The sequence below is a fragment of the Bombus bifarius genome, unplaced genomic scaffold, assembly GCF_011952205.1.
Source record: "Bombus bifarius isolate JDL3187 unplaced genomic scaffold, Bbif_JDL3187 scf7180000007966, whole genome shotgun sequence".
NCBI classification, from domain to species: Eukaryota; Metazoa; Arthropoda; class Insecta; order Hymenoptera; family Apidae; genus Bombus; species Bombus bifarius.
The window spans coordinates 6,815,077-6,837,046 of NW_022884352.1; the positions used below are offsets into that span (position 1 = coordinate 6,815,077).

General features: G+C 34.2%; 4 protein-coding genes and 1 long non-coding RNA gene across 16 annotated transcripts in view; 3 read left to right on the plus strand and 2 right to left on the minus strand.

The window, feature by feature from the left end:
• Positions 1 to 3,188, plus strand: part of LOC117208010 — a 48,231-nt gene extending 45,043 nt beyond the window's left edge. For 4 of the 5 annotated variants that reach the window (XM_033448821.1, XM_033448813.1, XM_033448831.1 and 1 more), the window contains one exon: positions 54 to 3,188. In XM_033448821.1, coding sequence (XP_033304712.1) covers positions 54 to 2,435 — 2,382 coding nt within the window. In that variant the 3' untranslated portion in view covers positions 2,436 to 3,188. The remainder of the gene's footprint in view (positions 1 to 53) is intronic. The other variant, XM_033448805.1, reaches the window with a different exon arrangement.
• On the minus strand, positions 3,022 to 7,157 carry LOC117208028 (sodium-independent sulfate anion transporter). 2 transcript variants are annotated; one of them, XM_033448853.1, is made up of 9 exons: positions 6,850 to 7,157; positions 5,504 to 5,727; positions 5,210 to 5,405; positions 4,910 to 5,130; positions 4,278 to 4,842; positions 3,981 to 4,207; positions 3,727 to 3,900; positions 3,489 to 3,651; positions 3,022 to 3,408 (listed from the first exon to the last, which is right to left on the minus strand). In XM_033448853.1, exons 2-9 carry the CDS (start codon positions 5,711 to 5,713, stop codon positions 3,257 to 3,259), a joined length of 1,908 nt encoding a protein of 635 aa, XP_033304744.1. In that variant the 5' UTR covers positions 5,714 to 5,727; positions 6,850 to 7,157; the 3' UTR covers positions 3,022 to 3,256. The 2 variants fall into 2 exon arrangements, with proteins under 2 accessions (XP_033304744.1, XP_033304751.1); XM_033448860.1 differs by lacking the exon at positions 6,850 to 7,157 and adding an exon at positions 5,807 to 6,244.
• An 85-nt stretch (positions 7,158 to 7,242) lies between these two features.
• On the plus strand, positions 7,243 to 13,517 carry LOC117207987 (homeobox protein 2-like). Of its 4 annotated transcripts, XM_033448767.1 has the most exons (6): positions 7,243 to 7,652; positions 7,993 to 8,032; positions 8,279 to 8,396; positions 8,736 to 9,176; positions 9,258 to 9,466; positions 9,544 to 13,517. In XM_033448767.1, the coding sequence occupies exons 2-6, from the start codon at positions 7,996 to 7,998 to the stop codon at positions 12,405 to 12,407; spliced, it is 3,669 nt and encodes a 1,222-aa protein (XP_033304658.1). In that variant the 5' UTR covers positions 7,243 to 7,652; positions 7,993 to 7,995; the 3' UTR covers positions 12,408 to 13,517. The 4 variants fall into 4 exon arrangements, with proteins under 4 accessions (XP_033304658.1, XP_033304668.1, XP_033304676.1 ...); XM_033448777.1 differs by lacking the exon at positions 7,993 to 8,032; XM_033448785.1 differs by lacking the exon at positions 7,993 to 8,032 and having other exon boundaries at positions 8,283 to 8,396.
• Positions 13,518 to 13,693: 176 nt separating this feature from the next.
• LOC117208042 (sodium-independent sulfate anion transporter-like) lies at positions 13,694 to 17,329 on the minus strand. Of its 2 annotated transcripts, XM_033448877.1 has the most exons (10): positions 17,316 to 17,329; positions 16,823 to 17,236; positions 16,551 to 16,705; positions 15,826 to 16,123; positions 15,362 to 15,674; positions 15,123 to 15,284; positions 14,914 to 15,054; positions 14,582 to 14,727; positions 14,300 to 14,491; positions 13,694 to 14,016 (listed from the first exon to the last, which is right to left on the minus strand). In XM_033448877.1, the coding sequence occupies exons 2-10, from the start codon at positions 16,955 to 16,957 to the stop codon at positions 13,753 to 13,755; spliced, it is 1,806 nt and encodes a 601-aa protein (XP_033304768.1). In that variant the 5' UTR covers positions 16,958 to 17,236; positions 17,316 to 17,329; the 3' UTR covers positions 13,694 to 13,752. The 2 variants fall into 2 exon arrangements, with proteins under 2 accessions (XP_033304768.1, XP_033304763.1); XM_033448872.1 differs by lacking the exon at positions 17,316 to 17,329 and having other exon boundaries at positions 16,823 to 17,302.
• A 163-nt stretch (positions 17,330 to 17,492) lies between these two features.
• Positions 17,493 to 21,686, plus strand: LOC117208062. Of its 3 annotated transcripts, none has more exons than XR_004487626.1 (4): positions 17,493 to 20,398; positions 20,524 to 20,723; positions 20,792 to 21,372; positions 21,475 to 21,686. It is a non-coding gene; the product is annotated as an uncharacterized LOC117208062 (long non-coding RNA). The 3 variants fall into 3 exon arrangements; XR_004487627.1 differs by having other exon boundaries at positions 17,493 to 19,150; positions 20,047 to 20,398; positions 20,524 to 21,372; XR_004487625.1 differs by having other exon boundaries at positions 20,524 to 21,372.
• Positions 21,687 to 21,970: the final 284 nt, after the last annotated feature.

Below are 21,970 nucleotides of genomic sequence, written 5' to 3' on the forward strand. Positions count from 1 at the left end.
AGATATTTTCACGATTTCCATGACGAATAACCGGTTGGTCTGTTCGTCATTAGGCTGAAGCCTGCGAAGCTGGACTGGAGCCGCAGGTCCTTCAAGAATGGCTGAAAGAATTGGACGGCAGGGAGGAGGACGCTTTGAACGATCTTCTACATAAGGAAGTTCAGAAATGGTCGCACAACTGCGTGGACGTGGACGCCCTACAGCGACGAGTTGTACGTGCCGAGGAAACTTGTAGGATTCTCAGTAAAAAAGTTTCGGCTCTGCAGACGCAACTTCAGCAAATGCAATTGGAGAAGTTGAACAATTACAACCTGGAGGATCGTGAGAAGATGACAGTGCTTGGTACGAAACAGTCGCCGAAAATGTCCTCGAACGCCGAGGACGAAGGCATCAGCTCGTCAGAGAGATCGAGTAGTCCAGAGAATACGAAACACCAGTCGCGAACCAATCATCAGAAAGTCAGCGCGTCTCCGGACAACGATCAGGAAACGACGATAGACGACGTGATCGAGGAACTGAGGATTATCGTGAAGGACGCGGAGCAAGAGATCGGTGACAAGAACCACGAACAGAATCGGATAGATCATGGGGATCAGGACTTTTATAACGAGAATTCTTCCAAAACGAAGTTACATAGAACTAATTCGAAGGTTTCGTTAAATAATTCCGAAACGTACGTTTACGAAAAAGTCTTGAAGAGAGATCATCAAACGGACACGAAGATTTTGAAGTCTAACACCGGTTCTAACGTGTCCCAAAGCGTGATCAAAGGTGAACAGGTGACTTACTTTGGTAATGATCGGGATTACAGTACAGATTCCAGTGGTGGCAGGAGATTGAACGGTGAAACACGCAGAGTTTCGAAATCTTCCGTGGAAGGAAGCGTGAAGATCGTTGTAAAGGGACCTGACGTGGAAGAAGCAATCGTTCCGACTATTCTACATCCCCAACCGCCTAGAAAATCACCGCCTTGTTTGTCGGCCATCATGGCAGTGAGGCACTGTGACTTTATCGACCAGGAAGAGGCGTTCAATTCTCACGATGAAGATATCGAAGACGAAACACTGGGTGATGGTAGCGATTCCCTTCTCAGTGCCTCTCGACTGAAATATAATGGCAAGAATCAAGCGTACGAGGAACAAATCAAAAACACCGAGGTCGATCATTTCCAAAAGCAGTGCAACCGGAAAGAAACAGAAAATACCAGTGATCGTAAGATGAAGAAAAGCTTCGACGATCTCCGGTGTTTCAGTGAAAACGAAATAAAAGAGAAAAAAACAATCAGGAACTACGAGACATCGTGCAATACGAAGAACAAAACGACGAACGAGACGAAATCGAGTAGTAGACAAACAGACGGAATTTCCCACAGACATAGTTCGAAATATAGAAGCGAGGTAGAAAAGAGGAAACTTCTTCGTAGATCTGCGAGTCACGATTATCTCGAATCGAGTGCTTCCAGCCCACGATCGAAAAGATCCAGTAAAAGTAGAGTGGAGAATCACATTAGAAAGTTTGAGAGCCTGAACTCTTTCGACGAGCATCGAAGTCTCCAGAGTTACGGAAGACCCGGCAGCTCGGAGAATTTAAGCAAACAGGAGCAGTTTTTCGGAGAAGGAAACTCGAGAAGTAGGATGCGCAGGTCAGAGTCGTTCCATCACGTATCTCATATCGCTAGAAAGGATCAGTGCTCGTCACAAGGAGGAAGTGACAGTGGATTGTTCTATGTTACGGACTTCAACCTTGAACCTCTGGTAACGCGGAGACCCAGATCCATCGAGGCTCCAAAATCTCCCAATCTACTAACCAAATCTTTGGATAGGATCGACGAAGGTCTAGACTCGATGATCGATATTGTAATCATGGAGGAGAAAACTCAATGGAGTTCTAGTAAATATCAATCCAAGACGAAAAAGTGTCGAGAAGAAAGGGCACTTGTTAGATCGAAGTCAAGTAGATTAGAAGACTCGAAAAGTTGCTTCGAACTGACATCCAAAGGCAGGAAGGAAGAATCGAAGAGTAAACATCTAAAAAGCGATGAATTTTATTCCGGGCATGTGAGCAATAAGCAATTAAGAAGTGACGAGCTGTACGAGGAACAGAGAAATCGAGAATGGAACGAGCTTAATTCTTCCAGGAAAAACGAATTAGATCTTGACTGTACTCCAATGATACTGATGAAGAATGGCGTGAGACATAATTCATTCTGTCAGAATGAGAATATTGGTAACAGGTTCTTGAATAAATCGATGGATTCCGGGATCTTCGCTGGACGAACTTACGACACATTTGGATTAGGGAAAAATCGGTTTAATGCTGGGAAATATTCGGGAAATCAACAGATGAAAGAAAGTCCAATTGGAAGAAGAAACACTACTTCCTCTGCAGGTGGAAATCGTGGAAAAGTCACTGATGTTGTTTCAGGGCTTTATTAAAACTATTTGAGTGTATTCAAATTTCCTGATTCTGCTCATATGCTCACAGAAGATATTGTATTATAGATTGGAATATATTCTTGTACAGATTTGAGAGAGTTATCAAGAAGCTTTAAGCGATTTTTGCTTAATATTTCATAAACGTTTCATATTTCTTTTCTCACACTCGTTACACGACGGCATCGAAATTAAAACGTAATATCGTTGTTTGTAATATTTATCTTAATTTTCAATTCAGCCAACACGCGACTCCAATGTTGCTACGTATTATCGGCCAATTGACAATCTAATTTATATTGTAATTAATACTGTTGATAAATCTGGTAAACATGTACGTTTCAGTATGAAAATAAGTATTTTGGTGATGGAGCGATTACACGATTTTAGTAGACGGTGTGCAATATATTCTTTCTTTCAAATAAGTATGTATCTTTGTAATTAATTAATTGCGTTAAAGAAAAGACTGTAATTTATAAACGTTTACATAGGAGTGTACAAATTATAACACATAAATATTTACACAATATATTATTTATTTCTTATTGGTATAACAAGTGTAAAAAAGGCAGAGATATAACATACTTCATTTATGTATAGCAAGTCACATATATTTACATCTTAATTGGTACTGAAATCGTCAAACATTTCATTTTCTGTAATTTAATTTAATAATACTGAAAATTATCCAACAACGTCCTGCGATGTGTATGCCACTACTCTAATGAAGTGCAAAAGTAAAATGCTTATTTAATCAATTTGAATTTCACTTCTTAAAAAGAGTTGAAAGCAAAGTTTAAAAAGTTGAAAATATTCTTTACTATTTAACTAGCTGTAGCATGTAACAATGTAGTTGTAACTTCATTAAGCTCATGGCATGAACGACTACTTCGGTGAATGATTTCAGGACTACTTAACATTAATGGTTCGTGCGACTTATCTCGTGTTATTTCCAACAGTTGTTGCGATGTTTTTTCTAAAAATAGAAAACAATTAAAAAATATAAATTTTCGTCCGATCATCTTATCTATATTAAGGTGGATATATTTATATTACCCTGGTGCGTCGATAATAAGTACGACAATTCATCCTGGGTAGAAATATATTGGAAATCTTCTCCACAAGCTCCTTTAAGTACAGCAATAACATCCGATCGTGGATTGTAAAAATATAGACCTTGTTTTCGATTGTTAAATTCATTTATCAATGTTGCTATTCCCTGTAATCAAAACTTATTACTATAGGTACCAGTTTATTACTTTACTATATAAAATCCTATTACTAAATTACCTACTTTTGCAGCAGTAAAATCAGCTCCTAAGATATATCTGCAGTCAACTACAACTGGAACTTGACAAGAACCTTGCTTTATACCGGCATTACCAACTGACTTTTTAATGAAGTCTACAGCTGGAAAATAAAGACTATTCCCTGGTGTTACTAAGAGATAGTCGGCCCCAGAGTTAGTCTAAAATGTACACAATTCATATACATTTAGAAATACATGATTATATAATTTTACTAAACGGTTTTTCATTTGTTACTAACTTTACACTTATCAACATGTATTGTAGGACGTGCAGAAGGATACAATAAGAACATAAGATTTGTGCCCACACCTAATAAGATTCCATACTCGACACCAATAATTAAGCAGAATAAGAAGGTAACAAACATTGGAATCAGATCTTTTTTGCTACTTCTCCATATGAGTTTTACAACTTGATATTCAATCATATATATTACTGCACATATAATAACTGCCGATAAGGAAGCTAGACAAATAATATTAATTTAGAGATATTAATACATAAAATATGAATAAAATAAGAAAAATGGCATTACCCTTTGGTATAAAGTAGAAGTAAGGAGTAAGTAGGCTGAGAGCTAGCAATATTAATATTCCAGTGTATAAACCACCCATTGGTGTTTTTACACCACTAGCATGATTCACTGCAGATCTACTGAAGGACCCAGTAACTGGCATTGCACTTGCGCAAGATCCAAGAACATTACAAATTCCTAAAGTAATTAGCTCTTGAGTGGCATCTACTTTACCACCATTTGCAAAAGCCTTTGCTATTGCTACATTCCCAAGGACACCAATTATAGGTACTAATGCTATAGATGCACCAAGTTCTGAACACATTTCAGTGAAACTTAAAGTCTCATTTTTTACTTGTGTAGAAAAAGGAGGCAATCCAAAAGATGGAAGACCAGATCTTACAGGACCAGTAAGGATGAATGGAGAACCATATTCAGTAGAATTTAATTTATAAGCAATGGTAGAACAGATTATAACAATGACAGCATTTCTAGCTGTTGATAATAACCATATCATTTTTATCAGTATCCTTTGATATTTAGTTGGTTTCTCGTTATTTGAACATAATTTGATGTCTTTCATTTTCTAAACAATAAAGACACCTTAATTTTCTCCTATAATTATTTAAATAATGTAACTAATAAATACTTACCCTAAATAATAACAGAATAGTAATACAAGAGAAACTCATCCCAGTATCCCACCAACTAATCTGATGAATGTGTTGTAACACTTTTGTTAAAGTATCTAAAAACCCTTGAGAGGAGATTTTTAATCCTAGAAGTCCCTTTAGCTGAGAAACAACAATTATAACAGATGTTGCAGAAGTAAAACCAACTGTGACTGGTATTGATATAAAATCTATAAGTACTCCTGGAAAACATTTTGCAGTTTAAAGTAAATATCAAATAATATTATACTGCACAAAAATTGAATAATATAATGTAATTACCTAGCCGTAAGAAAGCCATCAGTATTTGTAAACAACCACACAAAAATGCTAACAATACTGCAAAATCCGCATTTCTACCTTGGACATATTCATGAGTCATCAATGCCATAAGAGCAGTGGGTCCAATTGTGATATCCTTGCATGAACCAAATACTATATATACCATAGCTCCCATAAATGCAGAATAAAGACCATACTATAAAACACACACACATATATTTTGTTATTTTAAAAGTAACGAAAATTAAAAAAATAAATTAATTGTAAATTTTTATTCAAAAAATAATTATTTACCTGAGGTTCTAAGCCGGCTAAAGTGGCATAAGCAAGACCTTGCGGCATAACAGTGAGCCCGACGGTAACGCCAGCGATAGCATCGTTCAAAAATTTTTCGGAATTATAATTTGGTAACCATGCCGTAATAGGTATACGTTTTTTAACAAATTTATTTAATTGTCCGCCTTTTGAATGCCATTGTTTTTTGTCTATTGCATCGAGAGCCATTGTAAATTATGTACCTTTATAAAAGATAGGAAGCCGGTTAATCTAGACACTAAACAGAATAATTTATTTTCTAATAATAATAGTAATCTTTACTTGAATGTCCAAAAAATAAATTATTTCGAATTATTTTTCAAATATACTCTTCAAATTCACAAAATTCTTACTGGTGGAAGCTGGGATTTTCACCGAAGCGCAGCTTCTTACGCTCACTAATGTTTTTCAAATGATTGTTGAGTTAGCATGAATTGTAATATCATAAGGCAACATAAAAACTTATTTAGAACGTATTTAAATTATCGGTATTTTCATTTCACGATTTAACGAGGAACTGAAAGAAACCGAAGGCCTTTTGATTGCTTATATACCCAGCCAGACAGTGCAAAATTTATCTCACGTTACCGAAGGAAAAATCTCGGCTAGCCTTCGTACTTTTTGCACCAATCGCCAACAATACTAATTCTTATTCGATGTAAAGTAAGAATATACGTATATTGATAATTTCAATGTTAAAACAATTCCAAGTGCGATAATATAAATTCTCCGAAAAAACAGATTTATCTGTATCCATATAGAGATTTTGTTTTGTAAAAATTTAACGACAAAAATAATGATTAAATAAATGATAAATCAAATGTAGAAAACAAAAAAAATAACATGCCCTACTTTTTGAAAATAGAAGATATTATTTTCTGTTTTTTGTCAATATTTTAAAATATAGCGAAACAATGATATCATTGTTAGCAATCGCACCATTATCATAATTATTCAACAATATTATACATGCGATACATATTTATCAACGATAACAACATATCTACAAAATGGCATTATTTTAATTTCACCGGTTTTTAAGGTTACAGTAACTATAGATGCTTTTTTTGCAATTTTACGTATCATTGACCACTTCTCCTATTCCGATACAATATTTCACAACATTCTTCTGATACCATTTAACTCCACCGACTTAATTAAAGGGCCATAGCTACTTGACCCTTTTCATTGACAACAATCGGACACGCGTTAAAAAAGTATATAAACGCGGTCATACGAATTTAATTTTTATATCTGTTTATTATATCAATATGAACTTTAAACATTATATGATTACAAACATTATATGAAAAGGAAATACATACCAATTATGTAGTACAGTGAATAAGATAACATACTTCTGTCGAATGCAACTGTTACAGGGCACACCGTTAATTATTATAAATTATTATATTTGTATGTGTCATTTTCTTGATAGAGATATTGATTGCCTATGAAACTGAGTATAACCTATTACAGGCTGTGAGTTAACACGATATCATAATTTTTACAACTTTATAACAAATTTACGTACAAATGGCAAATACATATGTACTACTTTCCCTACGACCACGACAAGATCGTATACGCGCCGAACACGATCTTATATAAACTGAGTCTGAGAATCAGCATTTCGATTGTTGGGGATGGTTCAGAGAGAAAGTGCAGTTCGCATATTTATCAATAGAGGGACTGCATTTCTACTGCAGTCGGTAATTTAGGGAGGAGAACAAGTTAGGCTTGTCGTTTCATCGAGTGACAACCAATAAATTTCTAGTGTTTCGAAACGTCCTTCGAGGGGGGCATTATTTGAATTTCGAAAGCTTATTACGATTCTAAAATAACAAATTTTTCACATATACGATAATTATTATTAAGATAACCGAATGTCGTAGTACCGAAAAAATATGTACAATGAAAGGGCTATATAAACGAGACTTTTTTCTTATTCACTTTGAAAATTTTTCTTTCGTTTGCATTTACGCATCCTCCTGTCCATCAGTATTATGGCGTCCTTTACTGTGGTCGGTTGTTCCTCCTAATCTCTGTAAATTAAGTGGAAGAAAAACTTACGCTGCTAAAGTTTCTGGTTTAATGCTTTGGTTGCCGTCAGAAGATTAATTATACGGTAACCGGATAATTATCATTATCGTAGATGTAACCATCACATTATTTCCAAGTTTAATATTTAGATTGATGTCGTACTTATTCGATTTCAATTGCGTCGTAATTGTATTTATTGTAATTGTTTTTGATGTTCGCGTTAATTATGTATAACATGCGTTTGATACAAATTCATTGACCAAAGTGATTGTAATTTTTATCGTGCTTTTTGTATGTCGTCCGTAGGATAATTTCAGAATTTTTATGTGAAGTAACATATATCGAACGATTATTTTTTTGTTGTTTATTACTTCAAATTTGCTACTGATCTTAGCTCATTTAGCGAATATAATTTGTGTCAGTAGGACATGCGGGAAGGTATCGCCCATTGGCGATTCATTAGAGGTATAACGTGTTTAACTATTTACTCTACATATATTTTATTTTTAATATTTTGCATCGTCCCATTATTTTGTTTCACAATATTATTGATTGTGACTACCTACGTTCAATATTGAGATCGTACCTGTTATTCATATATCATTTACAATCTTATGAGCATGTATTCCTTTAATCTGAATTCTGAATAAAATAATGTATTATTTTTTTGTCAAGAATTATATTTTGTTTTTGTACCTAAATTTGTAATAGGTAGAATGGATTCCACTGATACAGATTTAGAAAAGAAATTTCATACAGAGCAGATGGCCTTAATCGGCAAGATGCATAATATGCAGTGGCTAAAAAGTAATTCTCAGTTATCAGGCCAGTACGTTTATATCTATTTTATATATTTTGGTTTATTTAGGTTTTCTTTATTTCTATATCATTTCATATTATTACTTTAATGGTTATTAGTATACCTTTTATTGTAAAAACTTTAATAAAATATATTTAAACAAGTGGGATGTTTTCTATTAATGTTACATTTAATTATACCGTTGAGTGCTATTGTGATGTCCTTTGTTATGCAATTAAAATTATAACCTTGTAAGCAAGTGATATTAATCAATAGTAAAATCTTTTACATCCAAAGAAAACATAAAATATTAGGAAATTATTCATAACCGTATTTCCTAATGTTCTGTATTCATCTTTTATATTATAGCATAAAGGCACTTCCAGATGGAAGAGAAACAGTAAATAATACACTCAAAAGTAAAGTAAATGAAGGAACACAAGAAAAAACTGAAGTTGTCTCAACTAACACTCTTTCAAACAGTCCTGAATTAAATAAGATTGATTCTATTTTAAATAAAGATATTAATGAAAACAATAATACTCTAAGCAAAGATACGTCTCAATCACCTTTAGAAATTGTTGATTTTTCTCAAAAAGATATGGAGACTGTTTGGAACAAAGATGTTAATGTAACTAATACACTATTTCCAAATTCACAATCGTTGGTAATGCAAAGACTGGATGAACAGGAGGTGATCAATACGTCTTTGACAGAGGATATTGTTACAGTTCAATTAGAGCAATTTAGACTTAATGAAGAGGAAAATAATAAATCTGACAAATTACATAATGAAGCTGATAGCAAATGGTATGTAACAGATTAATTCAAGAACTTATTTTCTTTATTGTGAATTTCTCTATGTTGTATCTGTATTATTTATGTAATCAGGGATAATAGTCGGCATAATATATCTAACTTACCAAAGTCAGACAGTGATGTGGATAATCAAGTAAACTCAAAGCAGTGTCATGATAACAACAATAATAATGAAAAATCTAAAAGTCAGTCACCATTGGACACAAAGACAAGTATACAAAAGACAACTCAAAAAATTAATACTAAAAGATTGAATGATCAAAAGATTAAAAAACAATCAGGTGGGAATGAAATTTCTTAAACTGACTAGAATATCATTGTAAGGAATTTGCAGTAAAAAAATGTCTTCTGCTTGCAGGCTCTTTGAAAGAATCTTGGACTCCTTCGAAACAGACTTCTAAATCTAAAGATGACTTACTGAATTTATGTAATGATAATATAACTTCAACTTCTATGGATTCAAAAAAGGTAGCTGTAGGGACAAATCCTAAGCTTAATGATAAATATAGCAAAGTCAATAGTTACAATAAAAATTTAATCGTGGGTAAAGGAGCACGAGTGAAGGAGCAACAGTTTTTTAAACAACATTTTTCTACATTTAATGATAGTGGTAATAAAAGCCGATCCATAGAGGGATTAGATGAGAAAAGTAAATCTGTTGCAACAAAATTAAAACTAAGTAAAAATGAATCAGACAAAAAAAATAATGAAATAGATGACATAAAAAAATGTCATAAGATTCATGTAACACGTACTCAATCATATAATGTCCACTATAATAGAAATAAATCTTTAATAAAGTCACAGCAACGATATTCAAAAAATGCAACTAAGCCAGAAGAAAATAGTTATATTAATAATTCATCTGGCTTTAATAACAGTATTAACGTGTCTAATTCAGCTGAGAACGTATCAAGAAAGAAGTGCGAAACTCAACAACCTTTAGTAAATAAACAAATTAGCAGTATACAGTCCAATCAGAATGTTTCTGGAAAAGGTACAAAGAATTCAAGTATTACAGAATGCAATATAAATGAAAGAAGTTTAATAAAGACAAATTCAGTATCGAACAAACGAAGTTACTCAAATTTAACTAATGCGAAGAACAACAATGAAAGAAATATTAAAGATGATCAAGCATACAATCAGAAATTTAAGAAAGATTCTAATATTTATAGGCGATCTTCCGGTATATTTCAGACGTTTATCAAGGATGTAAATGGGAAAATGAAAACAGATGATCATAAAAGGAATATTACAGATAATAACTTGACAAAAGATTATAGAGTAAATCGTATTAATTCAGCAGATACAAAGATGCGTTCTCAATCTGAAGGCTCAAAGATAACTGTATACTCACATAAGACAAGTAACGGTGCTAGTAATATAAAGACTGATGCATTAGATTCACCTGCTATAAATAATGTACAGTCTATAAAATCATTAAATTGTTTTCCAAGTAGTACCAAAGATTGCACAAGTATATATACGTCATGTCATACACCACAAGAATCACAGATTTCACAGGCTTCTTGTAATGAAACTGAAGTACAATTTGTGAAGACTGAACAAGAAGATACTAGTAATAATAATAGCAATAATAAAACAAGTACTAGTAATTCAGAGACGAAATCAGTTAAATTTTTAGATAACGTTCAGGAATTTAATATGGCACATCATTCTGTAACATCATATTCTGATAATTCTATGCATCAAAGCAAGCCTCCAGCAAATTCATTTTATTCTGATTTACAAAATACACCACATACAAATAATGCTCAACAAATTGAAAACCACCAAAATGTACAAAATAGGAGTTATTTCGATAATAATAATGCTCAATATAATAATACAACCAGCAGCAGTCAAAATAACGAACGAGATTTACATCTTATGGATTTAGTACATCAAAAACCAGAACAAACATCGCATATGTCACCACAAAGCATATTGCCACAGAATAATTCTAATCCACCTATCGCTATGGGAAATGGGTTGCCCTATCAGAATATGCCTGCTGTCTATCTAAATCATTATAATAATGCACAAACTGTACCAAGAAAAACAGCTGACAGTACAATCATCCCTCAAAATATATTAATTCCAAGTACCTCTTCTTACAGTATAGAAAACCAAAACATGTTGCAAACCGACCCTTCTAATATTCTAATGCATAATACTCAAACGTCAGTTCTACCACCATCAGGTTTTCATAATCATCCTATAACTACACAGCATAATCAGTGGAATTTGCCTCTTCCAGATATGTTTCTTTTTGGGAACGTGATAAATCCCGCCCATTCTTTGAACATCCCAATTCATAATTCCAGACACATGTGCAACGCGGATTTCAACAACATCCAACAAACGAGTTACTTGCAACATCCGTTATTTTACGTTCCCCCAATGTGTATGCAAAGCTGGAATCCAATGATGCAGTATCCAGCACGATTATTCCAAAATCCACCATACAGCAATTGCACCACATTTCCAAATCAAGCATTACCACCGAACAATTTGACGGATTCTATGAATTGTTCTGTATCGACGTCCGTGCAGAGCAACTTGTATAAACATTTCCAGCCGATACAACCTCTGGAAAATGCTCCGAGCTTTTCTGTCCCTGTAAAACTTGACAATTATATGCAAAGTTGTAAAACGAACAGTGTCAGAATGAAGGCTAATACTGTGGATGTTCACATGAGAGCTAGTCAATATCGAGCATCTGTGCCAAATGAGTATCAAAATTGTTCTCAAGATAGTCAGCTGATGGTACCGTTCTCATACGCAGTTACAATGGATCCTATTGCGAAGAATGGTCCGTCGAATATGCACATGCAGGTGAATCAGAAATACGAGCCACGCGCTTTTAATTCTACCAGTTATCAAAGAATTCCAGAGACCTGCTCTACGTACCACACTAATCAGGACTCTAACAACAGGAAGGATGACGTATCGAAAAATAATTCCGAATGTATACCACCTATGGTATCACCAAAAGAATGTATGTATTACGGAATTAATTATTCGCGGAAGACTGACACTATGCAAAATTCATCCATACAGTCGGATATAAAATCCGTAACTTACAACATGCACGCTGTCAACGCGCAGCATTACATCCCTCATTTTCAAAAGAATACGTCTTATCATGCATCTTCAAAAGAGCTTTCAACCAGGCTAAACGCGGGACGTAACATGCGCAAAACAATGGATCAGTAAGCCTAGAAAAACAGTGAACAGTACCATGCATATACACTTATTTCTTGTTTTCGATAGATAATTACAGTTATGCGGTACAAAAAAGGCGGTTGCACATTTACCTTACGATTTTTCATCTGTTTGTATCATCGTTATCTTTATATATGTATATGTATGTACATGTATGTATATCGTACAAGTCAGTTTTTTAATTAATCTAGATATAATATCACATACATCGTATTAGATGTCACGCACTATTAGAAGATAGTTTTCAAAGTTGAGAAGCTTTAAAAAGAAGTTTATATGATACTGCCATTTGTTGGAAATATTACGCGATAGTTCATCTTGTTTCCTAACGTAACAGTGTGAAAGTAGCAAATCTATTTTCTAGATTTCCTTCAGATATTTATATCCACCATGATTATTAGACATTGATGTTACTCGTTACTTGGATTCTATGTACTTTTAAAACAATAATCAAGCGCTTGTTACAAGACGTTTCACGTCGTGTAATTGGCGCGATACACGATGTGTAATTAGATGCAAATTTGCAAAACATTTTTTAAGTTCCTACTATCGAAAGTATTATGACGATTTAGGGTTTAGTTCGCATTACAAATATTTCCGTTCTTTCCTTTTCTTCCTGAATTCGATTCCTTAGTAGGTACATGTGATATCGTTACGATGATAATTTATGCTCTAATTGGTTACAGTGTTAAATAATTTCGTTTTTACGACCTAATATCGGCAAATAATTTTGTTTACTTCATTGTTTCTTTCTGTGTTATTTGGAGGCAAAGAGTTTTATAATATATATATATTTTTGTTTAAATATTGCTTATATTGTTAAGAAATATCATATAGTTTATTTTTCGAGGACTTACAAGTTTTTACAAAATAAAACGTAAACTTGCCATATTTGGTAGATGTTATATATATATATATAAATATATTATAATCCCTTGACATATTCTGATATGCATTTATAACCACAGTATTATTCTTTCATCTGTATTATGAAATGCACGTGTCAATAGAATCTCTTTGAAATAGATAAAATAAAGTAATTTCTGATGAATTATATCATTGCTGGTCGATTCGTATATCTTTATAAAAAGTTAAAAAAAACTTGTGAATTATCATACGGTTCATATATACATCATAAACATGCGTTAATGTTCATTGCGATTTTATACGATATCGTTGATAGTCTTACAATTCAATTTCAATATTATATTATATATATATATATTAAAAAAACAAAAAAGGAACAAAAAAAGAGGAGCCTGTAGAAATTCCAAATATTTTGTTGAAGATTCAATTTTCTCTATTTAATTTTCATGCCTTAAATTTAGAGTTCGTTTCAAAGCTTCGTACTCGTTAGTTCACTTCTCGTGGCACTGATAGTGATCCCATTCGACATATCTATTACCTCTGCACCAATTTCTTTAGCTACTTTGGTCGTGCTCAATTCTTTCAAAATAGCTACGAGCTCCGCATCGGTATTGACCACATCGATCGTTTCTTTGGAGAGCGATTGGATACTTTGTACGATTTCCTTGGAAGGTCGTAGCATTATCAAGAAGTGATTCTGTTCCTTAAAGTCTCTCACTACCATATTTAATCCCTGTAAATGTTACAAATCGAGGAATTTGAACAAATTAACGAATTGTGTTCAAATCTGTCCTAGATCTTACATCTTTGAGCGATTGTTGAGCAATCGAGTTATATCTTTCCTCCATTATCATCGTAATATAAAAATCTCTGCTATTTTCTCTGTAAACGCGATAAAGAAAAAAGAAAAAAATATCTTTTTGTAACAAGGATGTGAAAGAAACGGGAGAAGGAGGCTCGAAGAAGTAAAATCCAGGCCAAATTCGTAATCCGCTATTTCAGATAATTGCACGTACATGCGCCGCAGTGAAATCAATTTTATCGATGTGCTTGCAATCTAGTACGACGATTTTCGTGTTCTTGAAGTTTTTCAGTAATTTATGATGATCATTAGCTAAGTTCTCTAACAGATATATCCTCAGGTAATCCACCGCTGGGAACAGCAACCCGGCGCTGGGACGCACGAGGATGTAATTTAACGTAGGAGTCTGCGATGAGAAAGAAAATAAAATGGAGATATTTTTAAAACAATAGCGATCTCTTTATCAAGTCTTTGTCTATCATTGTTATGTACTTACATTTCTGTATTCGATATATATTGTCGGCCTGGCGTTGAAATAAATTAATATTGCCAGATCAATTGCCACTCCTATTAAAATTCCCAATTCAACACCGGCGAATAAACATGCGAAGAATGTTGTGAAAGTCGGGATCAGATCTCGTTCTGGAATCACATTTCCGAATTAGTATATTTTGAAATGGCTTATGACAATATTCATACATTTATCAACATTCTCCGAATGACTTTGATATAGCTCTGTAAGCTTTCATCCCATTGTAAGTTACAATTCTACTAATTTCATTTATTATTATTATTTTATATTAAGTTTGACTGATTTTTTTTACTCACTGCTGCATTTCCAAATAGGTCGTATCATTTTCACCTCGACCATGAATATCACCGCACAAACTATCACGGAACTTAAGGTCGCTCTTGGAATGTAATAGAAGTACGGTGTGAATAAGCTCAGAGCAAGAATGACTAGAATACCTATAATGGATACCTAATTTGCATCACATATTCGCGAACGTTTATAATCGCGAACGTTTCATAGTTACCTGTGTAGATACCGCCCAAGGGCGTCCTTACACCGGAAGCATCGTTCACGGCGCTTCTGGAAAACGAACCAGTGACCGGCATGGAATGGAAAAATGATCCAACAACGTTGCACAGACCCAAAGTTAACATCTCCTGAGTAGCATCGAGCGACTTTCCTCGTGCTTTTGTTAAAAATATAATTAGCGTTTCGAAGAGCGTCGAGAGCTATCGGAAAATGAAATATCGCTTGGAAACTTACAAAACGCCTTCGCGATGGCAACATTCCCAATAATCGAGATCAAAGGAACGATTATGATACCGGTACCTAAATTTTTGCACATATCGAGGAAAGTTACGGTTTGATTTCCAACGTTTACCGAGAAAGGTGGTGGAGTAACGGAGGGTAGTCCGGCCTCGACGTGACCTGTAAGAATGAAAGGTGCTCCACCGCGATTTTCGAAGACGTACGACGCCACGGCGCATAGAATTACGACGAGGGCGTTTCTACCAGTTCCAAGGAACCAGATCAGTTTGCTTAAAATTTTATTCGAGACCTTGGCATCTTTGAGTATCTGGAACGAGAAGGAAATAAAAAGGAGTTGTACGAGTATGTACGACTGGCTCGTTTTTCTCGTTGATTTTCTGTCTTCTTTTTTCCTTTTTTACGTATTCACAGCGCACACGAACTCGTTTTGCTAGCGAATAGAGTCCATGGTGAATTACCTTCAAGGTTAATAGAATTAGAATGCAGCAGCAAGACAAGATCAGGTCAGGGATTCTGGTCCGGTGGATGTTGTTAACCAATTCCCGCCAAATCTCGATGAAACTTTCCCCGTGTATCTTCAAGCCTAGTAAACTCTTGATTTGACTGCAGGCGATAATTAGACTGGCGGCTGACGTGAATCCCGATACGACAGGCATGGAAACAAACTCCACCAGAAATCCCAGTCGAAGGATTCCGAGAACTATCGTAACGCTTCCTGACAAGAAACACAGGAGGATAGCGTACTCGGGAATACCTCTGGAATACCATAAGAGCAGAAATATTAAACGTTCGAACACAAACGAACCGTGATTGCCAAAGCTACAGAAATAATTTGGGACCTCGCGTTTCCGGGATCAAAGGACAAGAGCCAAGTGAAAGGCTATTCGTCAAAAGTTCCAAGTATTTTTAAACGTGATTCGTATGATAAAAGAAGGTACAACATTATTAAAGTAGGTGGATCTGAAGACTAAGGCTGAAAGGAAGTCGAAGTAAGATAACTGCATTTCAAAGGATAACAGCATCTTTTCAGTCGCTATTATATTATATGATGGCTCCAATTGTCTGCTATGATATACGCAAATTCAACCATTGTGTTAGTCAATTGAGATGGTTCATTCATAGGCTTGAATCTTAAATTAAGTCTAAAGGAATAATGTTTCCGCGAGATGCGTGGACAGCTTACCTCGCGTACGTGTATGTTAGCAAAGAGATCAACGCAGTTGGGCCAATATTAACTTCTCGGCAGGTACCAAAAATTATGTAAACGAAACTGCCAGCAAACGCGCTGTAAAGACCATATTGCGGCGTCAGACCTGCCAATCCAGCGTACGCGATCGCCTGAAATTATATCAAGCTTGTTCGAATCGGATCGGTCATGGGATCATGAAATAGACATCGCGAAACTTTGATAAGACTTTAATTCACGACGATAAGATCATGATCTTTGGAAAATACCTGTGGTATCAGGGTCAGGCCCACCGTGAAACCCGCAACCAGATCACCCAATGCATCCTTTGTTCTGTACAGGGGTAGCCAATTCAGAACAGGAATTCTGTTCTTCAATAACTTTTCGAAACTGAATCCAGTCATGTCACTAAAATTTTCTTCACCTCAGTCAGTCTTTCTTTGACCTGAACCAAACAATTTCAGCACATTTTAACTTGGAATCCTGAAAACACGATGCACTCCGGTGACTCGATTTGAATGGCAGACCACGGCGAAGGAAGAACTTTGATTTTGAGCTTCGATCGACTCTCCGTCGTACTCCATCGGCGTGTCTTCTTGCTATGCGAGCTGCATCGTCTCATTAATTGAACGCGTACCCCCTTTCCATTCAACGTCGACGAAATGAGCCGGCAATTAACGGATCTTCGAGTGACAATTAGTAAGTATAGCAAACGGTTTAACATGCAAGGACACGATTTACAATCACCTGACCGGTGCTCACGTGAGAACGTTTAAACGTTAAGCACGTGATTCACCAATTTCTTCAGTTACCACGAATGTGCCACCTTAGTATTTTACTGCGCTGTTCACCATGTTCTTTCATTTCAGTTTCACTTTTCTCTGTCACTGACAACGCATAAGTGGTTCGCCATAAAATGCGAAAAAAAAAAAAGAAAATGGATGTCGATGGATGGAACGTTTCTTGGACAGAAGGAACCTACCGATTGATGTGTCGTCTTGTACCTGTTCTATACACTGATTGAATCTCCAGCTGTTTCACACGTGCCTGATTCTCCCACCATTGTGGTCTGGAACTGCTGATACGTCCGTCAGAATTCGAACGCATGCGTCGATCCTTCTCTAAATGGTCACTGGGTTTGGCAAACGCAGATTGTCGCTAATTTACCTAACAAATGTTGGGCGTTTTTTCCATCGCCCTATATCCGGATTTTCAGCATTCTTTTGAGCTTCCCGTTGGTTGTTCTCCATTCGGATAACCATCTGCTCTTCTCTTTATTTTTTGAACTAGCCCTTTTTGCACACATCCTGTATTTTATATAATTCATACTTATATTCAAATGCGATCATTTACATCTGGTCATTTAACATATTCGCAGATTTATTTGATTTTATCAAGAGATATTATGTAAGTATCATATGGAGGTCCTTTCATACGGGCCATCAATAGTATTTTGTTGTAAGTAGCTGTAAGATGTAAAATTGCAACGATGCAGCATCGCTAGTCTCCATCGAATATTATATTTCTAACAGTTACTAAGTTCTACACTTGTTTGTATTGCCTATAATTTTATACTTTATTTGTATAGATTTATAATGTACTTATTTACTTATATATTAAGATTTATAATATATTATATTTTTGTTGTATTTTTATAGGATCGCAACGAAATAGCATTTCTAATTTACACCTGGTCTCACGCGATAATAAAATACAAAAAAAAAGATATACAAAAACCACGATTCGTCGCAAACGATGGTGATTACGGCACTCCAATTATTGCAGCGTAATACGACGGTAGCTTATCCTTCGGTAAGAAACATCGTTACGTCAATCGGAAATAAACATGAAATTGTTACAAGAAACTATCGTCGAGCCATCGTGAACATCCGATTGTTCCAGCACGGAATTCCTTCCGCGCATTATCGTGGAATGTGTCAGTGGACATTGTCAATCGACAACAGATACGTTCCGCTACACTTTTGCACGAACCTTTTCTTCTGGTTTTTCACTGGAGTCTTTTTTACCGGCGAGTTTCTTGTCCCGAGAGAATGGTTGAAATTCTTATCATCGAGCGCGACACATCGTATGCATGCCTGTAATTACAAGGACGTTGCGTGGTCTTGAACGACGTTGTGTTTTGCATGTTAACGCGGCGAGTATAACGATGAATTCACGAAAGTAAAGCAGAAATTATTAATGTTTTATGGGAAAACATAGCACGAAACTTTTTAACTTTTAGATTTATTTCTATAGTACCAAAGTCAAAACGTAACGCAACAAACAATTTTAATATATATAATGTTGATCGATTATATTATTCTTAAAAATTGAAACAACGATTGAACGATAATTTGTTTTATCGAAAAAGGTGTTTAAAAATGTTCATGAAACAGTACGAAGCTTAAATAAATAAGTGAATAAATAAAATATATTCGTGGATTAATGTTAGTATAAAGTTTATATAAATAAATAAATAAAAAACGTTCAAAAACGAGTGTTAGCTCGAAGTTTAAATAAATAAGAATGAATCGAATGTATGTTATTTCTGATGCTTGTAAACGAGTATCTCGAAATAGCAGAAGAATTTATACATGGTAATTACAACAACTAATATTTACGTCATGGCGAAGGAAATAATTTTGTCTACACTTGTGAATATTACGAAATTGCAGTCTCACATTAGAATATGTTTGAAAGACGCATACTCGTGTTGAGACAGCTTGAACAAAACTACTTTTAGCTGTAGGTAATAAATTAATTGTCATTGGACAATTGGAAAGGAAAAAGACAGGAAAAATTATGGATTATGTTCTTAGTATTGTATTCGACAACTGGATGCATATCGATCTGAACATAGAAATAAATTGCCTGGTTGTTAATGTTTACTATCATATTTATTACGATGAAACTTCCAATTTTGTTTTATTATTGAATAAGAAATAGTTGGAACAAGTATAAAATGTGTTCGTTCCAAAGACAAAAATCTGGATTTATTTATTTATATAATTATTTATTTACATTATATTATTAATTATTTATTTATATAATATTTGGATATCTTAAAAAATATCATAAAATACGTACACAGCTGCTAATGACTGAAATTTGAATTTAAAATTATCCAAGATATTTGCGAACAGTATGAATTGAGATCATATTTAAAATTGGGTAAAATATTTAAGTTGCGATTTATTGAATTTGATCAGTTTGATTTCGCTTTTAAATTAAAGCCGTAATTATTATAATTTTATTTTTACAACCTCTTTAATAAACGTTCGCAAGAATCATGGTAAAAGTGTAGAAAATATTTTATCACTCGAGTTAACGCTGTTTCCAAGACGTCAAATAATCACATTATACGTCATATTATTGTTTCATTATATGTTTTGAAAATTCCACAGTTTTTATTTCTCTGTCTCGCTAATTTTCATATCAGTCTACTTGCTTGCCCATTGCTTCACACTATGTTTATATTTTCCTTTATTTGCAGGAAAACTCGCACGCTCTAAAATTATCTGTGCTCCGTCATAGCTTAAACATGTAAATGAAAGTAATTGTTCAAATTACTAGTGTAATTAATTTTATTTTCATAGCCTGTTCGTCGAAAGTCCACGAAGATCCTGGTAAAGATACAAAAATTGTAAAAGTAGAGAATTTGTAACATATTTGATCATCTGAATGGATGGATTAGTACAAATTGAAATGTCATGTTTTCATGGCATTTTCCACTCTTTAATCAGAGACATTCCTGGAAATAATCGAGGCTCCCGATTGCAAATTACTGGCTGACAAGAAAGAGAGCGATCTAGGGTTGTCTAAGATTAGAGAGATCCTTCGTACCTGTAAGTCAAATTTACATTTTAATTTTCAAAGTATAATATTTCTTCTTCGTCTATTTCGTTTTGTTCTTTTGTTTCGTACGAATCATAATTCTAACATCTTTTCCGATCGTTTGTCTCTTTTTTAGAAGAGAAAGGAGCAAAATATTTTTTGAAAAATGAGGACGATGCGTTCTTTTCGATCGGGAATATATTAATAGAAATACATAGTGAATAGTAACAATACATCTAACAGATCACTAACAAAATAAAGGCATCGATGAAAGACGTGATGCAGCGTGTAAGGCGCATTTTTCTCAAGAAGTTCAAGAACAGAAAATGAATAAAAGTTAGCATTCTTGTCTCTCACTATACTTTATGTATTATTTATATTATATTTATTACTATATTTTATAGCGATGAAGTAAAAATTCAATGGAAAGACTTTTGTCCTCCATATTTAAAATTAACATTACTTAAAAGATAAAATCGGTCACTTTGATAGAATAATAATATATAAATGTAACTTACAGAATAATAAATCTGAAATATATGTACGAGTTAAAAGTGACTCAGCCTTCGCTGTACATAACACCGCTTCTAGTTCAGATATTTAAGGACGCTTCCCAACTTGCTAAATTAATTCTAGATGAGCGATGTGAATTTTGCTAACAAAGTACAATTACTATAATCCTCAAATATTCCTTTGGAAGGAAGGTGGAAAATCTACAATGGAATTTTTGTATGAATTATTTTGGACTATAAGCTTATTGGTGGTAGGAAGGCTTCTTAGGCTTATAAACATACAAAGATATTAACGTGATAAATAATTAGAAGAGATAAGAACAAAGATATCCTGAACATGGGATGAGCATAAGAAAAAATTCTGACTAGGAATCTAAAATTTTGTATCTAATAAAACGTGCAGGACATTTGTGCGTAACAGTAATATTATTGAATTTAAAATCAATCCTGCACTGAAATCTCTCGATGATAATGTAAGTTAAGTGAAATTAATATTATTATCTCAATTAATTATCTTATTAATGATATATTATTTATTTAATGAACTTTTTGATGAATTATAAAATTTTGTATAGAAATAAGTGTCGAGAAAATGCAGTATCGGGGTATTTATAAAACATAATACGTACCTGAGTTATTTGCGCCCTGGTGGCAGAAATAGGAATTAAAATTTTAAATCACATCATTTCGCGCGCTGTCATATTGAAAGGTGGCAGCATGAATAGCAACTGCAGAGAATTCGTGAAAAATATGAAAATTAAACGTACATCGACATGTCAGTGCTTCAAAATGGTAAGAATCTTCTAATCTGAATTGTTCTAAATTCAAAGTTATTAACATATTGCAGACGGACCACGAATTCTCGTGGTATTATTCTAATGGTGGAAGTCGATCACGAAAATTCTAGTATTTTCGTCGTTGTCAATTAGACAGAATCGATTTAACTATACTTTGGGTATATTTAATAGCAAAACGATTGGTCTGCAATATGTTAATATACAATTTGCAGTGTTTTATAGTATTTTTATGTGAATAGGTGGATATCGAAATAAATTTCAAGAAAATTCGAAT

Coding starts and splice junctions, on each gene's coding strand:
- LOC117207987 (XM_033448767.1), top strand. CDS start 7,996: ATGCGGGAAGGTATCGCCCATTGGCGATTCATTAGAG. Junction 8,033..8,278: donor CCATTGGCGATTCATTAGAG/GTATAACGTGTT, acceptor AATTTGTAATAG/GTAGAATGGATTCCACTGAT. Junction 9,177..9,257: donor AATGAAGCTGATAGCAAATG/GTATGTAACAGA, acceptor TTATGTAATCAG/GGATAATAGTCGGCATAATA.
- LOC117208042 (XM_033448877.1), bottom strand. CDS start 16,957: ATGACTGGATTCAGTTTCGAAAAGTTATTGAAGAACAGAATTCCTGTT. Junction 15,675..15,825: donor TAATTCTATTAACCTTGAAG/GTAATTCACCAT, acceptor TTCTCGTTCCAG/ATACTCAAAGATGCCAAGGT. Junction 14,492..14,581: donor TATATATCGAATACAGAAAT/GTAAGTACATAA, acceptor TTCTCATCGCAG/ACTCCTACGTTAAATTACAT.
- LOC117208028 (XM_033448853.1), bottom strand. CDS start 5,713: ATGGCTCTCGATGCAATAGACAAAAAACAATGGCATTCAAAAGGCGGA. Junction 3,652..3,726: donor CTGATTTTACTGCTGCAAAA/GTAGGTAATTTA, acceptor TTTTGATTACAG/GGAATAGCAACATTGATAAA. Junction 3,409..3,488: donor CTTATTATCGACGCACCAGG/GTAATATAAATA, acceptor TTCTATTTTTAG/AAAAAACATCGCAACAACTG.